At 43.9% G+C, this 17060-nt stretch overlaps 1 protein-coding gene across 1 annotated transcript; it reads right to left on the bottom strand.

Moving 5' to 3' along the window:
• Positions 1–236: 236 nt before the first annotated feature.
• Positions 237–15787, bottom strand: MLYCD (malonyl-CoA decarboxylase). Its single transcript, XM_062500001.1, has 5 exons — positions 15299–15787; positions 10179–10291; positions 9124–9280; positions 8493–8642; positions 237–1521 (listed from the first exon to the last, which is right to left on the bottom strand). The coding sequence occupies exons 1-5, from the start codon at positions 15785–15787 to the stop codon at positions 988–990; spliced, it is 1443 nt and encodes a 480-aa protein (XP_062355985.1). The 3' UTR covers positions 237–987.
• Positions 15788–17060: the final 1273 nt, after the last annotated feature.

Below are 17060 nucleotides of genomic sequence, written 5' to 3'. Positions count from 1 at the left end.
CCTTGAAACCTGAATTCTAAGGCAGTTGGGAGATTAGAAAGCCCAAGAGAATGGAGCCAACCCCTGAGCACTGTTAAAAACAGGAGTGTCCTGTAGTAAATGTGATGAAACTGTTTTCAAGGAGGGTCACTAAGTGAAGGAGGGGAGGTGCTGAAATCCACAAACCATGATTTATTGAGAAAATTTGTTTTATTGGTTTATAAATCACATCTAGCACTTTATTTAAAAAGCTCTTTATCAACTTAAAACATCACCAGAGCAAAAATACAATATACATATTTAGAAAGTCCTCAACTTATTCCCAAATCATAATCTGGCTTGTTCTCCTCTCCTATTTGAACACTTCCTTACTGCTCATTGAATTTTAGCAGCCAAAACATGCAAATATAACATCACGTAGCTGCTGTACTGAGATCCTGATTCTCCAGCATTAGTGAAAGGCTTTTCCAGGCTCCAGCAAAGCAAGGATTCAGTGAGTTTTAGTTTGAAAAGGGAAAATACCAGGAAGTTTTACATGAGATTTTTCTTAAGGTGCAAAAGACAGATACTGTAGAAATAAAACAGATATTGTAGATAGCTCTTCTGATAATATATTTGACCCAAAATTTACCTTTATTTTAGGTACTTTGGTTGTGAACAATCTATAGCAGCATTTTGACAGAGAAGTGCAGTTCCTTTCAAAGACAGCTTATGCAATTTATTACCAACAGAATAATGTTGGCTCAGGTATTTTCCATTCAAGTGACCCCTGGGCTGTAACCGATGAAGAGGATTTCACTCTCCATGAACACACAACTCCAACTCTGCACACACCAGAGGTGATTCAAGCAGCCTGAGTACACAGCCATGCAAGCAAGAGCCTGAGAACCCAGGGAACTGCGAGCACATCTGTCCCACAAGGTACATTCTGATCGAAGTAAAGACACTGCAGATGATTGCAGCTCTTTACAGCGAGGAACATTCATTCTGAGTGCTCACACTGCTAAACTACAGCTTGCTGTTCTGCTGGAACTGGGACACCAAGGCCAGCACCTGCTCGGAGGCTCTGACCTGCTTGGAGCCCAGGTACAGGGCACTGTTGGAGGCTGTCTCCTCCAGGAAATATCTGTAGTTCACCATCATGCCACAGGAGGCCCCGATGCCCCGGGGGCTCGTGTCCCCCATCCAGTTTATCCTCCAGAGCACCGAGCCGTTCTGCAGGTGGAAATTGGCCACGGGGTTGAGGGCGAAGCCTCGGTGCTTCTCCCCGTACAAGTACCAGGCACAGAGTCTCATCAGGGGGGCGTGCAGCACCTGAATCAGCTTTTCTGACCTCACCCACTCGTTGGTGTTCAAGAGTTTCTTCAGTGTTTCGCTGGTGGAGTCTCCTGTGATCCCAGAAATTTCCTGCCATTCGGATTCTGTAAAAAGTTCGCTCCTTCCCTGTTCTTTTGCCTGGGAGGAGAGGAGACCAACGAGCCATTTTGTGAATCCTGGGATAGGTGAAAGTGTGGAAAAAGCTTTTATCTGAGGAAGTTCTTTCTGCAGACAAAAGGAGAGAAAAAAATAAATCCTGAGTTTGGTCGTAATTGACACAGAGAAGTTCGAGTGAAAGGGAAGCTGATGGCCTTTGTTTTTTGGCAAGTGAAGGCCAGGGAATCTGAGAAGGAACTGACTGATATACATGGACACAAAAAAAAGGGGTTAAAATCCTCCTGGCAGTAACAGGTTAGTGATGAGAAGGCACTGGGAGCACACAGAAAATTTTACCACTGACTGAATGCCATTCCTCACACACCATCTCTATAAAAGTACTTCTGCAGTATTTAGCACCATTGGGTTCTGCTGTTATCCTTTTACAGGCAGAAATAAACAAATAAAACCACAGGCCATAAAGAAGTGATTCTGAAGAATATTTCTTTCAAATAGACATGCAAGTTTTGAAAGCCGTTTAAATACTATTTATTTTCATGCGTAACCATCTTTTTTAAAATCAAGGGCAGTTTATTATTTCAGTCCATGGTAAAATCATGAGGTACTATTTGTAGATTTTTATGGAAAGAACTATTTCCTGAAGTTTTGAATGAAGTTCTTTATACAGAACAGCTACCTTTCATAATATTCCCTAAACCAGCAAGAAACACAGACCATGGGAATATTCTTTTTTACTTCAAGTGTAAACACAAGTGTTTACTTGCTACACCAAGTAAAATTTCTTCTCTACTCCTACTAATTTCTGATTAAACCCTGCTAACTATGACATAATGTAAAGCAAAAAACTGTCTGTCAGTTTTGGAGCGTAAGAATAAACTCAGTGTCACTCAGAATGAACAAAAATCCATCAGGCAACCCTCCTGGAGGAGCGGGGGGGCAAGGAACAGAGGGAAGACAAAGCTGAGCTGAAACCACCCCAGTGCTGGTTTAATTACTGTTGCAACAGAAGAAGTGGTAAGAACCAAGACATTCATCAACATCACAGAAGCACCTTAGCGTCAGCAGAAAATTGTCTTTAAATGACTACAAATGGCGCTTTTTCTACCTGGAGGATTAGCGAGGTAACCGTGAAAAAGCCATCGGGGCTCAGCTGGGGCTGCCAGGCTGTGTGAGCCCCGCACAGCTGCCATCGCAGCCCGCTCCGCGGCTCAGGGAACGCAGGGGCCGAGCGCCACCGCCGGTCCCCAGGACCCGCTCCCTTCCCAAAGACGCGCCCGCTGTCCTGCGCCTCCCAGCGCTGTGACACGCTGCCAGCTCTGCAGCTCGGTGACACAGCTGCATCACCTGCACAAAACCACTCAGCTGGAGCTCCGTGACCGCTGTCTACATGTGCCAGCCTCAGAATTCTTTAGGCACCAGGCAGGACACGAAACGGAGCGAGTCACACCTTATCAAAGAAACGCCTCATTTCATCTCCTTAGAAAACCAGATAAAGAAAACCAAGCAAATTATTTAAAACACTACTTTCTGTATCCTATTCAATAAAACATCATTTTTGTAATCAGAGCTCCCAGGAGATTCATGGGGTCATGCTCACAGCTGCTACAACTGCTACAACTACCACGCTGGGATAGTGAAATCCTAGTAAAGCAGTAGAAACCAGGAAAGTAGAAACTTGTTTCTACTAAGGACATGAGGATATTTTATTTTTAAGAACAATTCCAAAGACGATGTCTTTAACACCATCTGTGAAATCCAACTATCAGGTTTCCTTGCATGTGCATTTCATAAAATAAAAAAGTTCCTTTCCAGACATCTCTTACACCTTCTGTTTTGCTCCTGACCAGAGCTAACAAGCTTCTCACCCAGGAGCTGTGCAGTGCCTATAGTTTCCATAGGGTAACAATTCCAGTCTCACCTCCCATCCAGCAGAGCCCGAGGGCCCCTGTGCACCACCCAGGATGACAAAAGGGACAATGGATTATTTCTTCCCCTCTCCCAGCGGTAAAAACAAACTCTGCAAAGTTCTTACTTAAATAACTGACACGGATTCCTGGGGACATTGACTCATCCTCGTTTATCACCACTTCCAGGAATGACCCGCTCACCAAGACGGCCCCAAATACTTCACAGGAGGTTAGTAGCTCTTACTCTATTAAAACCACAAAATGGGAAATGGTGGGGTTTTTTTTGCTTCTCAGGACAGATAAGACATGGGAAAGTGACCCCATTTTGAAGTACAGTACCAAATCCTACATATCTGATAAAAGCTTTCTTTAGAAGCTTATCTGAGGTATCCATTTCTTGTGGAGAAATAAATAAATGCACTGGAGTGAGCACATTTATGTTCTCCTAAATTGATATGCTGGTTTCTGAGGCTATTGGTGGAGATCCATTAATGTTTACTTTCCTGTCAGAAGCCCACACAGCATTAAGAAACAGCTCCTAGGTTTGGTTTGGGGTAGGTTTCTGTGTTTGATTGTTGCTTTTTGTTGTTTTCTTTTTCCTTTCCTAGAAGAAGGGCACAGATTTCTCCCATTATCCATATCTCATCTGAAACTGTCTTGCATTCTGAAAGCTGCAGTCCAAGGTCACATTTTTCATCAATGAAATCAAAGCCTGTTTTGGAAATTATGATCTCCCCAGGTCACCTAGATCAAATTAAGGTAGCAATTATCAACAGCCCAAGCAGAAAGCTAAAATCTGCCACCAATTGTTGAGTATTCTATTGAGTCACACAGCAGCTATCAGTTTTCTCCCTCAAATGCCACAGGCTATAAAATCCTAAGCAGTTTTCTCAAAGGCTGCAGCACAGTTATCTGTGTCTGTCATCTGCTGACTGAATTGCCATGATGTACCTTCTACAGACCCACAGACTGTTTAGAGTGGCTATAAACACATCGGGAATTAAATGTCTGGCTAATGAGAAATCCATGCACCTCCTCGTTCACCAGCACCTATCAGCTTGCTAGAAATGATCTGCCTGCACTCAATTTGGGGTTTGTTTGGTTTTTTGCAGTTTTCTGAAATAGTTTCAAAATCCAATTCATTTCTGAGAACAACACAAGCTTCAATTTCAGAAATACAAGAGAGCATTTTTGTTGCCTGCTCCCTGCTTTATATACATTAATATAAACAAGAGACTGCACAGAATGCCCACACAGCCTATTCCCAGATTTGTACAGGGAGAACTGGGATCAAAGTGGTATCAGTGCCCTAATGAATTCATCCCAAAGTAATCCTAACAGGATATGCTCAGAAACAACAGAAGCCTGCACACAAACCCCTTCTGTATTATCTGTGTATAAGAAACTGCCAAAACCCCAATAACCTGCTCCTGAGAGCAGCACAGCTTCTCCCAGGATGCCCCTTGTAGGTGACACCAGAATCACCAGATTCTGTTCTCCAGTTTATCCCCTCCTTTACCCAATTATACAGAACAATTCCTGTGGCAAATGCCAAATCTTTATGTCCAGGTAAAGGTTAAGGATTCCAACTGCAAACTGTGCACACAGAACGTAAGGAAACTGGGGACCCCATTTTGTGCCTCAATTTAATCCACCCTCCATCGGCTTCAGTGAGACCCAAAAGCAGCAGCCATCAATTTGTCCACAGTGCCTCAAACTAACAGTGCTCAGCGCTGGGCTGTGAAATCCTCACCAGTCTTCCCAACAATCCTAAGAAAAACCCATTTGCAAGGAATGCTTTCAGGAGGGAATCAGTGCTTGGCATCCTTTGAAGGTGAGAAGTGCTGCCCAAGTTTATGTTTAGCAGACGTGTTCATGCTCATGTTTAGCAGAGTGAGTGACCAGCTCAGGCAAATTAGCAAGGTGATTCCTAAAAAATTGAATTCTATTTTAATTGTGTATTAATGGGATATTAAGGAACATGGTCCTAACTGGATTTATAGCCATCATTTGCTAGTTCAGATCAAGGGTTCAGGGCAGTGTTTTGAAATCCTGTCAGATGAAGGCTTTGATGCAGAGGGGTTCTCAGCACACTCCTAACTTTGTGCATGTCTTTTCCTGACCTAATGTACACATTCATGGCAGGTCCAGTTTGGAGATTTCTTCACAAAGAATGACAGCTGGGATTTCAGTCTGGAGGTCACAGTGGCACTTACAAGTAGCAGTGTCAGAGCAGGTTACACTAAGGTAGGAGTCAGGTAAAGGATTTTTACTGGAGGATAAAAGAAGGTTTAAGAGCTTGCAGCACCTTGGGACAACACAAGTCAGACAGAATTCTGCAAATCAAACAGATGTCCACAACAGTTAACTCAAATGGCAATTCATAAAAGTGTCTTAATCATCAATTTAAATAAAATGAAAAACAAAATCCTTGACCCTTTCAAGTGGTTTCCTCTTCCCAATGCATTTTTTACCAGTTAAATTAAAGAGAGTCTCAGCTTCTGTAACCTGGAACACTTGGTGATTTAGCAGCACTTGAAAAAGAGATTTGTTTATTGCAAAGCCATGCAAAGTGATATTAAAAAACCCTCTTCCTATCAGAGACCTCAGCCATCTATTTTTACAAAGGCTGCTGGATGCTGGCCTAATGAGATGTCATTTTTGACCCAGGACTTTTTTGCTGAGGCTGGATGGTTTCAGCTGCTGCCACCAAGTCCACTCAGCACTCCTGTGCACCATTTGTCCCTCCTGAAGTGACTGTAACGCTGCTCCCAAGAATTATGTCCAACCTGAATTGAGACAACCTTGGCAAGTCCTTTGCTTGCACCTGAGCAGAGAGAAAGAGAGCACATGTGTGCAATTAATCCACAGAAAAAGGACTTCCAGAATTTTGGGAGCCAGGCAAAACAGGCTGCCAAGAGTATTTACTCATCACATGCCCTGCCTTTGCCCTGAACAACCCTGACTTTGTAGAAATTCCACAGTGGAAGTATTTTGAAGCTGAAATACAGAGGGCTTCTCTCCTCTGGGGGTGAAGTCTACTGAGATGGGAGGCACAACATTTGCAGCTGAAACTGAACCAGGAGGCCTTGTAGAAGAGCATCAAATAATTGTGGGAACAACTGGACAATAAGTTAGAGTCACTTCACAGATGCAAAACATGCAGTGGGAGAGGGTTCCTGCACCACTCAAGACAAATTCGAGGACAACACTTTGGAATGAAGGCAGAGAAAGCGTGAAGGCGTGGGAAGAAAAGGAGAGAGAACAATTTTAACATCAAAGAGTGAAGCAAAAACTACTAGAGAGCCACATCCACAATGGATAAATATTCCTGGATTATCCTTTCTCTTTTCTTTAGCCCTAGAGTGGCTCCCTTCCAAAGAAGAGTGGTGTAGGGGCAATGCACAGGGGTTGTTGTACCTTTAATCTATGCATATAGAATATAGATAAGCACCTCAGTCCATGTCCAGTTTGTCACACAATTTATAAACTCCTCAGTCCATGTCCAGTTGGTCCACACAATTTCCTACCAGCACGTTTTTCACGACACCTTTAAGCAGGGTAGGAAAATTGAGTAGCCATAAGATCTCCACCTTTAGCACTGCATGGAAAGCATTCAAGTTTTCAATATTAAAGAAGTCGTTTAAGATTGAGGGATTAATTTTATGATTAAAATGTACTTAAGGGCATCTCAGCAAAGGGTTTCCTATGATAAACACTGAAGAGGAGCTGGGTTTTAAACACCAAAATGTAAAAATTTTGCCGTAATTATAAATACAAAACACGCTCTTCTGTTGGACACACCCAATTTTAAAACTTGCATTAGCTTATCTAAGCATGATGTGTCTGTTTGCCTTTATAACTCACAACTTTGCTGGTGTTGCAAGCAATTAGTGATGGACAGATACAATGTCAATGGGGTTATTTTATGAGAGCAACTCAATTATCCAGAAATTATTTTTCAGATGTGAAAGCAGATAACTCCATGAATTTATTCCAATTTCCCCTCAGTCAAGACCAGACAGATGGCATGGCCTAATTATACCTGGACTACTGCACTTTCAAGTTAATCTAAAAGCCACTCCAAAAGCAAGAAGCAATAAAATGCAGCCAAAAATATCCACTAAAAATAAAATTTTAAAAAGCCCCAAAAAACCCCAACCAAACAAACAAAAAACAAACAAAAAAACCCCAACCAAACGAACAAACGAAAAAAGCCCTTCAGGGCAGTCAGCTATGATTCAGCAATTATCTATCACTTTCTGGCAGCAGAAGTTTGAAGCATCCAATTTTAAGATATTTTTGTTAGTAGAACTGAAGTTCTAAATCAGAGACAGTTTTCCAGACATTGTTACTAATCCAGATGTGAAACAGTGAATACAAACACAAGCAGTGGTCATTACCTGTAAGTGGTACCTCTGACAGCAATTTAAGTAGTAAAGACTATAAAATAAAATCATGTGCTCAGTGCAGGAATGTGACTGTCCCTTTTACACCACCCTGTAAATGAATTTTCATTCCTTTCTCCAGTTGCTTGGGAGAAGGCTCTCCAAGTACTAAAGCTATTAACAACAATCCCTTAGCATGCAATGATATTATCTAAAGTCAGAGAACTGACTGGCAGAAAGTAAGAGATTCTTTTGACTGCTAAGACATACCTGGGCAAAGAAATCGCTCTCCTTTTTATTTTTCTCAATAGATGTAGTCAGGCCATGCATGCACACTGCATAAATAACCAGTGGCAATTCAATGTAACAAACAAACCAATTAATTAATGAACAGGAAGTGTTTCTGTTCCTGGGACAGCTGTAAGATTTTGGAAAAGGCACTGTCAGAGAGAATATCTTGATCAGGCTCTTCCCACTCCACTGAGAGGCAACAGTGAACTGTATCAGAGCAGGACACAGCTGTGCCACAGCACCTGCCACGGAAATGTTCTCATCTGACTTCAGGCAACCACACAAGGAATTCACACAGAACGTGTCACCTGTGGAACAGGAATCAACCAAGAGCAGGAAATGCTCTTGAACTCTCCACATCTCCAAAGGCTGCTCTGGGAAGAAGTTCCCAGTGCAGGGGAAGCTCCAGCAGCTCCTGGGCTGAGCAGTGACATGAACTGGGAACTAAACCGTGCAGGGCACACAGAGCCTGAGGCTCCCCTGCCACACTCACCTGCAGCTCTCTGACAACTCTTTTGATCAGGTGAGTCCCGAGTTCCACCCCCTGCAGGCCCTGCTGAGTCAAACTGATGGAGTAGAAAATTGCTGTTGTGATTTTGTCTGTATCTTCTGTCTCTAAAGGAGGCACTTCTTTCACTATGGCCTGGGAAAATAAGGATTAAAAAAAAAAATAATAATAGTTATTATCATCATTATGGGGAGGTTTCTCTTTTTAACTTTTAAATGTGTTAATGCTTTTCTCTGCTGTTTTATTCATTGACAATAAAAATCTAATGAAAAAGTAGGAAGAGCTGCTTATTCATTAATAAGTACAGGAAAAAACTAACATGGTTTAAAGTTTTCAGAAGGAATTGCAACCACTTGGAAGTTTTTGTCTCATTTTCTCTCTATATTTCTTATCTTTTCTTATTCTTCTTACTCTTGAGCAAACCCTCAAAATTTCAATTTACATTATACACAAGACAGACAAAATATCCCTGTAATTTTTCCGTGCCAATTCTCTCATCTCTTAAAAGATGAAACAAAAGCAAGTATCACCAAATTATAGGGAACTGCGGCTTTTTTTAAAAAGCACACTGCAATCTGAGCACTTTGCTGTGTACCAAATGCCTCAGTGGCTGTACCTGGATGCTGCTGGAGATGTCAGTGGTTAGTGCCACATGCAGGACAATCAGTGGCTCTCCTGGGATGGCACAGTGAGAAAAGAAGTAGCACCTTCTGTAGGCCCCAACTCGACGTTTCATGTCAACCCAGTTTCTGACAGGGTGCACAGCTTCAGAACTCAAGGAGAAAATCGAAAATTATCATCATTAATAATTTATTATCATTGTTATTATTATTTCGTTTAAAATAAGAGGTCGGCTGCCCTACAAGCTCAGCACTTTTCCCACTGATGTCAGTGACAAAACTTTCCAACCAAAAACCAAGCATCAGGCTGTGAATAATGTAAAATTGTCAGCAAGCTGTCACAAAGTGGATTGAAAAGGAATATCGCACACACACTCACTCATATGTTTGCCAAATTACCTCAAAGATTAATTAAATATTACTAATTATTTTTATTTGGAAAATTCAGCTTGTGCAAGATCTCTTTCCCTCATCAACACTTCAGTAACATACTTGCAGAACGTTCTAGAGATTATTTTTAATTCAAGATTTTATACAAGGTGGCCCACCACATAATTAATAATTTTCAGCTTCATCACAACTTTGACTATTTGACAGAAATGCAGAAAACAATGTTATAGATTCAGAAATCAATGCTGTAGATTCACAAATCAATGTTGTAGAGCACACTGTATAAAAACCAAGGTGCTCTCTTCACATGTAGTTTACAAGTGATCCTGTGCACCTCACCAGTTCCAGCCAAAACCACAGCAGCACCTCTGGGAATGTAGGAAGAGTAACTGAGAAGGTTGGAAGGGAAGACAGCACCCTACCAGTGCAGTGGGGGAGCAACAGGATCAAATTATGGCACAAATTATCCCTTTTACTCTTTACTTCTAAAAATTGGGCTCTACAGCATGTCAATGAAAATATATTACTACTACTAATAATAATAATACTGTAACTTTGCCTTCAGTTCAGAAAAGCAGAGCCTTGAGAGCAGTGAATCTCTGCAGTCCCAAGCGTCCCATCACCGCTTCCTCAAGGACTCCTTCCAGCCTCTAGCACTTACTCACTAATTTTCTGGAGAACTTCACAAGGTGATTGCCAGGTGACCCGCTCCAGATTGAGGAATCCTGTGCAGAACCACTCTGAGAGCATGTTCTTGAGCACTCCATTCATCTCCTGCAAACACAGCAACGGTGGAAGGAGCTGCTGAATGAGCAAGGTAGAACATGGACATGGCAGTAAAGATAACCCTGACTGATCCAAGTACAGCACTGGGAGCTTAAAGGAAACTTATTGATCTCTTTGAGAAGATTAACCACAAAATAGTGCAGGACTAAACCAAGGAAAATCCTTGAAGGGACTGTCTGTAGTGCAAGCAGGGACAGGGAAGGTAAGGCAAAACACTGTGGACAAAAATCAGACAAGGGGTAGAAGGTTTGAAGCAGACTTGACCACAAGGCTACAGCTGCACAGCAGCTCAGATTTCAGTACCATGGAAATATCTTTCACCAGGATGCAGACAGAATTTTTCTTCTCTAAAAACATGAAAAAATTTGAGTGAGAAAAATAAAACCCAGCAGCGTTAAGACAATAGAACTGCAAAATCAAACCAGCTTTGGAACAGTATGAGATGAAACCCAACTGTAATGTCTAACCCTTTCAGAAACATTCATTGTAACAGTAATTTTTATATTCCCTACTGGTTTCCTGCTGCCTGTATTATTAAACATTTCCTGTCTAAATTTATTTGAATTTAACAAGTATTCTTGAACTCAGCACAGCATGAATATCCCTAAAAGAGATCCCAGAGCTTGTTTTTCTTTCTTCCCTTTGCCTTGTACACAAGGCACAGTGTGGTACCAGCACCAGGCTGATCAGAAATGTGGGCTTACCTGAAACTAACTTAATAACCACTAGCTTCAAAACAAAAACTCTTCATCTTCCCTTCAAACCTTTATTAAACAGCTACTGCTGCACATAAAAGAGATAAAAATTAAGCCCCGGTGTACTTTAGCTTGCTACATTAAAGAGAAACAACTGGAAAAAAATATAAATCTAATGAGAAAACCTAGTAAGTTTTTCCTAAGTTCAGATGTAGTCTCAGGACTGTCATAAAAAGCCAAAGCATTTCCTATTACAACCTGATCAAGATGAAACTTGTGGAGGCACTTGTCAAAAGACACGCATCAAAGGTCTCTGCTGGCCAAAGTAACTGCTACAACTACTCCAGGACTGAATAAAAGGACAGCTTTATTCCTTAACATAATGGAAAAAATATTTCAAACCCAGAAGAAAGATACACTCATCTGCATAGAACAATTCTGTCCTCCATGATAATTTTTTTTAATGCCTTTTTCCTAAACAAATATATTCTGATGGGTTTATTCTGACTTTAAGGTACCTCCCTTGTGAATCCTTCTTTCTGCACAGCTCTGAAGTTTTTAGATAATAATAACCATAAATCACTTTGGTCAAATATCCTTTGGTGTAGTGGAAGTCTCCAGGCATTCCAGGATTCTTTGGCTTGTTTTCTTTTGTAGGGACACACTGTAAACCAGAAAAACAGGCTGGAGTTGTCAGATGTGGGGGAAAGGAACAGATTCCTACGGCTCTGTTGTCATCCATGTGCTTTTTGAACAGCATTTCAGCTGCAGTGCAGCAGGCAGAGGTGGAACTGATGGCAGCACTCCTGCTGGCAGCATTCTGACTTTCTGCTCTGCATCTCCTGCATGGAAACTGGGAGAGTGGGAAGCACTGGAGTCATGAGTTCTGCTCCTCCCAAGGCTTAGCAAGGGATGCCAGTGGAACTGAGGCTGTTTCCATTACAGAGCTCCCGCAGCTCCAGGCTGCAGCTGGAGAACAGCAATGCAGCTGTAAGCAAAGTGGAGCAGATGTACTTTCAGTAATGCTCTGGGGAGAAAGAAATACTGTTTATGGGGAATTACAACTCCAACAACCTGTCAGTTGTGAATAATGAGGTTTTGTAGAACAGGGCACTGTGCAGAATTTGAATGGCTCCAGGTGGAAGGGAGTTGCCACCATCACCGAGTCCAAGCCCACTGGGACTGGAGCAACAGGACATGGGGGAATGGCTTCAAGCTGGAAGAGAGCAGGTTTAGATGGGATAACAGGAATACACTGGTCCCTGGACAGGCTGGATGGAGCTTGGAGCACCCTGGAGCAGTGGGAGGTGTCCCTGCCCCATGGCAGGGGGTGGAACTGGATGAGCTTGAAGGTCCTTTCCAACCCAAACCATTCCAGGATTCCACAATTCCGTGCTGACAGAACTTTTCACTGCAGAAAGGCATAAAAGTGTTCACTACCCAACACCGTTTAATTCAAGTCATCTAAACGAGATTCTGACTTGTGTTTAATATCTCAGTGTACAGGAAATTTCCAAAAAGCTTCACTCCAACAACGACAGGCTCAAGTTTGGGTCTCTTATTTGACAGATGTAGTGGCAGGTTCTCTTACTTTATAAATTTAGTGGGACATAAATGCTTATTTTAATTTCAGAGGCCTTTTTAGTCATAAAAATTACATCTGCAACACTTCATTAAAAAGAAAAGCAAGCACATCCATTATTCAGCATCCCAGTCTTAAATTTGAGCAACAAGACATACTCAGATTAGTATTTCAAATTACCAGCTAGATTTCAATTTCTATTAGCCAAGTCTAATAAATTGTGATTATTTTTTCTCATTGTGTTCTTGCTACAAGACAGCAAATTACAGCATTTTTAATCTTCACATCAAGTACCTATTTGGTGGGCAACAAATGGGAAAACTCTTAATAAAAAAATAATTAATTGGAGGTTTTCATAACAAGAAATGCCTCTCTGATGAAGGAACTATTTCACTTTCCCTCTCTAACTACTAAATAAAATACTCCTCACGAGAGTTGAGTTTTCCCATGTTTTTGGAATAAGTTTTCAACCTGATTTACTTCATTTGGGACTTACAGATGTACTTTGATATTGCCAAGTATTTGAAGGTGTCTGTGCTGGGGGGACTGATTTGGTTCATTTTGGGTTGGGGTTTGAGGGGTTTTTGGTTGTTTCTTTTTCCCCCACAAATTACCTACAGGATCTACATAGAGAATATCCCTGGTAAGATACAGAAAAAACATCCCCACCAGTAAAACAGGATTCAAAAGAAACACAAATTAAAGGGGAATGGAATGGTTTCTGCTTTTTCTATTGCTAATAGTAATTACTGCAGTGATAATGGCAGTGCTGAAGAGTCTCCTGGCTCTTGTGCTTTACATTACTGGACATCTTATCCTTAAAATTAAAATCATTATTTCTACCCCCCTTGCCCCCCCAGTTCTGCTCATCTGGGCAATGAGCAAATTGTGTTCAAGCACTTTCAAGTGATTTAATCACTTAAATATGATATTTTACTGCAATTTTGAACAAACACAAAATAGAAATCCTTCATCACCCAATATCTGAGCAGTCCAAGCTGCTTTTATGCTGACAGTGCTGAGGAAATAGAAAAATATTTCACATTTACAACACAGCAATGGGCAATCCCAGTTTTAACAGGTCTTTCAAATTACAAAGTAAAAACTAAGGACTGACTAAGAAATATTTTAGACTGTTTGAGCAAAACCACAATTCCAGGAGGCCACATAATGCATTCTGTAATTCTCCACCAGCATCAAGAAGATCCATTTAATTTTATTCCCACATTTCCTTGTCAGTGCAGACACAAATATACAGAGGCTGTAAAACTCTTCTTGCACTTCTGTCTTTATGCTAGAATTGAAATCAACTCTGCACTAATGAAACGGCTACCCAGGACTTTTGACAGGCAAATACCAAACACTTTTTTATGGAAAACTTTTAACAATGATGGTGCTTCTTTTTTTTTCTCCAGTAGATCAACACAAGACCAAGATTATAAATACACTGCAACTACTGCTTAATTATGGAAGCAGGTTTAGAGATAAATCAGTTTGACAAAAATGCTCTCTTTTTCATTATCCTTTGCCAGCAACTTGCACTTTTCACTGACTTTTTCTAAATCATATGGAAAGATGAAGAATGTTTTAAAAGCAATCGTTGGATGATTTTCTACCTGAGATCATAATGTTGTGAATTTTTCACCAGAGTCATATTTCAAGGGCTGAAATATAAGTAAGCAAACAAAATGTAACAAATCTCAAGAGGAAAATGCTGGCACCAGAAAAAGTAAAGTGTTGCAGGTGAGAGGGTTCTGAACAGCCAGAGGAAGAACTGCACCCATGAAACAGATTTTCAGCAAATTTCACTCTGTACATTGCAAGAGCTCATCAGAAATTCAACTGTTTATAAGGACAGTGGAAAAATCAGTGTCCTGTGGTGAAAAGAAGGGACACATTAGAACACATTAAAAGAACACAGAGAGGACAAAAATTGAAACGGCATTATGAAAAATAATCAAGCCCAGCTTTGCTGTAAATTAACTTTTAAAACAATGTATTATGTGCCATTCTGGAAAGCCCATTGGTTCACAGCAGGGGCCACATCCTCCCTGAATGTCAGCACAGGCAGCTCTCACTGCTGCCATGGCCTGGGGGAAGGGTCCACTCGTGTCTCTCTAGAGAGTCACGGAATCGTTTATATTGGAAAAGGCATCTGGGATCATCGAGTCCAATCTTTGACCCATCACCACCTTGTCAACCACACCATGGCACTAAGTGCCATAAGCAGTGGTTTCTTGAATGCCTCCGAGGATGGGGACTCCACCACCTGTCTGGGTCTGTTCCAATGTGTAATCACCCTTTATGTGAAGAAATTCTTACTGATGGCCAACGTGAGCCTGCCCTGGCCCGGCCTGAGGCCGTTCCCTCTGCTCCTGTCCCTGTTCCCTGGCAGCAGAGCCCGACCTGGGGCTGTCCCCTCCTATCAGGGAGTTGTGCAGAGCCAGAAATTCTCCCTGATCCTCCTTTTCTCCAGGCTGAGCCCCTTTCCCAGCTCTCTCGGCCTCTCTCCATCGAACTTGGCCTCTCGACCCTTCTCCTCCCCTGAACCCACCCCAGGCCCAGTGTCCTTCCTGAACAGAGGGACCCACAAAAACCCCCAGCAGTGAACCGGGTTCTCGGGACTGCTTCCCTTCTGGCTCCAGGAGCAGCACCACGCAGGAAGCCCCAAACCACATCCCCCCACGCTCCCTTAGAGCCACCCAGGCCAGCCCTCACCTTGACGTGGGGCCCGTCCACCGCCTTGCTCGCCAGCCCCTCCATCAGGTCGGCCCTGAGCTCCACGAGGAAGCGCAGCCCGCCCTCGAGGCGGCCCAGGTGCTGGAAGAGCCCGCGGTACTGCGGGGTCAGGTAGTAGCGGAGCCGGTCCTCGGCCTGCAGCAGCGCCCCGGGCTCCCTGCGCTGCTCGCGGGCCTGCAGCACCTTGGCGGCGGCCTCGGCCACCCGCCCGTGCTCCACGCCGAAGTCGCGGGCCAGGCGGGTGAGGAGCTCGGCGCGGGGCGGCCCGGGCTGCAGCGAGCGATAGAACCGCACGAACTCCGCGCCGCGCAGCTCGGCGGGCGGCGGCGCCTTCTCCTTGGTCTCGTAGGGCGGCAGCGGCGGCACCGAGCGGCGCAGCAGCTCCTCCATGCCCGGGGCAGCGCCCGACGAGAGGCGGCGCGGGCCCCGCGCGGCCCAGAGCAGCGGGCGCGGGCACAGCCGCCTCATCCCGCACACCGCCGCAGGCCGCGCCGCCGCCCCCGCGCCGTTCCGCGCGCGCTGATTGGCTGCGGGTGCTGACTGACAGCGCGCCCCGCCAATGGGAAGGGAGGAGAGCTTGGCGGGGCCGGGGGTGTGCGGGGGGGGGGGGGTGTGCCGGCCGCCATGTTGAGTGTGGCGCTCAGAGGTCACGGCTGTCCCTCCTCACGGTCCGGAGGTTCCCCCGGCACCGCCCTGCCCTCAGAGCGCACCGTGCTGCACTTCGGAACCAGAGAGCCGCGTTGGACACGGTGCAGGGCTGCGCCAGGGGAGCGTCAGGTTGGAGGGTAGAGGAATTTCCTCACAGAAAGAGTGGCTGGGCGTTGGGATGCCCAGGGAGGCGGTGCAGTTACCTCGATGGAGGTGCCGCGGTCTTCTCCAGAAGTTGGTGATCAGACACAAGCTGGACTTGATGATCTCAAGAGGTCTTTTCCAACCTGACTGATTTTGTGATTCCGTGAGTCACCGAGATTGGAAGAGACCTTTAGGATCACCCAGTCTGAGCGTTCACCCAGCGCTGCCGCTATAACCCATAAACCACAGCACCCAATTCCAGATCCAGACCCCTACGCGTCTGCAGGGATGGTGATTCCACCACCTCCCTGGCAGCCCATTCCAATTCCCGACCTCCCAAACAATGAATACTTTTTTTTTTTTTCCCCCAAATATCTGATTTGAATCCCCCATGTCAGTTCATGACCTTCCAGCGCTGTATCCTTCTCCCCTGTAGCTCCCATATTTCCTGCTGGGATGTGCTGGGTTTGTGGAACACCACTGAGCACCCAGGCTTGTACAACTCTGAAATAAATACTTCACATGTATCTCAAGTGTGTCATTATTGACTTGGTGCATGCCAGGGAGCAAATCCGATTTCCTGGGCAGCTTCCCCATGTCCTGAGGAGGCTGTGGCTCCTGGAAAGCTGCTGACACTTTTAGGGACAGGGATCACAGCCCCAGGGAGCCCAGGCCAGCACTGCTGCATCTTTTGCTCTGAAACAACTGCAGGAAACAACACAAATTTAGTTGTGCAATTTTAAGGTCACAGACCAGAGCGTAGCCTCTTCTTTAGGCCCTGTAGCAAAAAATTTGTGACGAGCCCAAAGTCCTCTGAAGGGTGTCAGGACCTTTTGTGAATGAAGTTAAACATCTCCATCCTGCTCCCAGCTGAGGCTTACAAAGGTAAGACTCCTTTGGGCTTTAAGGATTTGCCTCCTTTAGACATTAAACCAGCAAAACACATAGG

Source organism: Cinclus cinclus, chromosome 11 (assembly GCF_963662255.1).
Source record: "Cinclus cinclus chromosome 11, bCinCin1.1, whole genome shotgun sequence".
NCBI lineage: Eukaryota > Metazoa > Chordata > Aves > Passeriformes > Cinclidae > Cinclus > Cinclus cinclus.
This window is presented reverse-complemented; position numbering and strand designations above follow the sequence as displayed.

Excerpts from the sequence above, each read along its gene's own strand:
- MLYCD (XM_062500001.1), bottom strand. The coding sequence starts at position 15,787 with ATGAGGCGGCTGTGCCCGCGCCCGCTGCTCTGGGCCGCGCGGGGCCCG. Across the intron at positions 10,292-15,298 it reads TGGACGGGCCCCACGTCAAG|GAGATGAATGGAGTGCTCAA; the intron begins GTGAGGGCTGGC and ends CTGTGTTTGCAG. Across the intron at positions 8,643-9,123 it reads ACATCTCCAGCAGCATCCAG|GCCATAGTGAAAGAAGTGCC; the intron begins GTACAGCCACTG and ends TTATTTTCCCAG.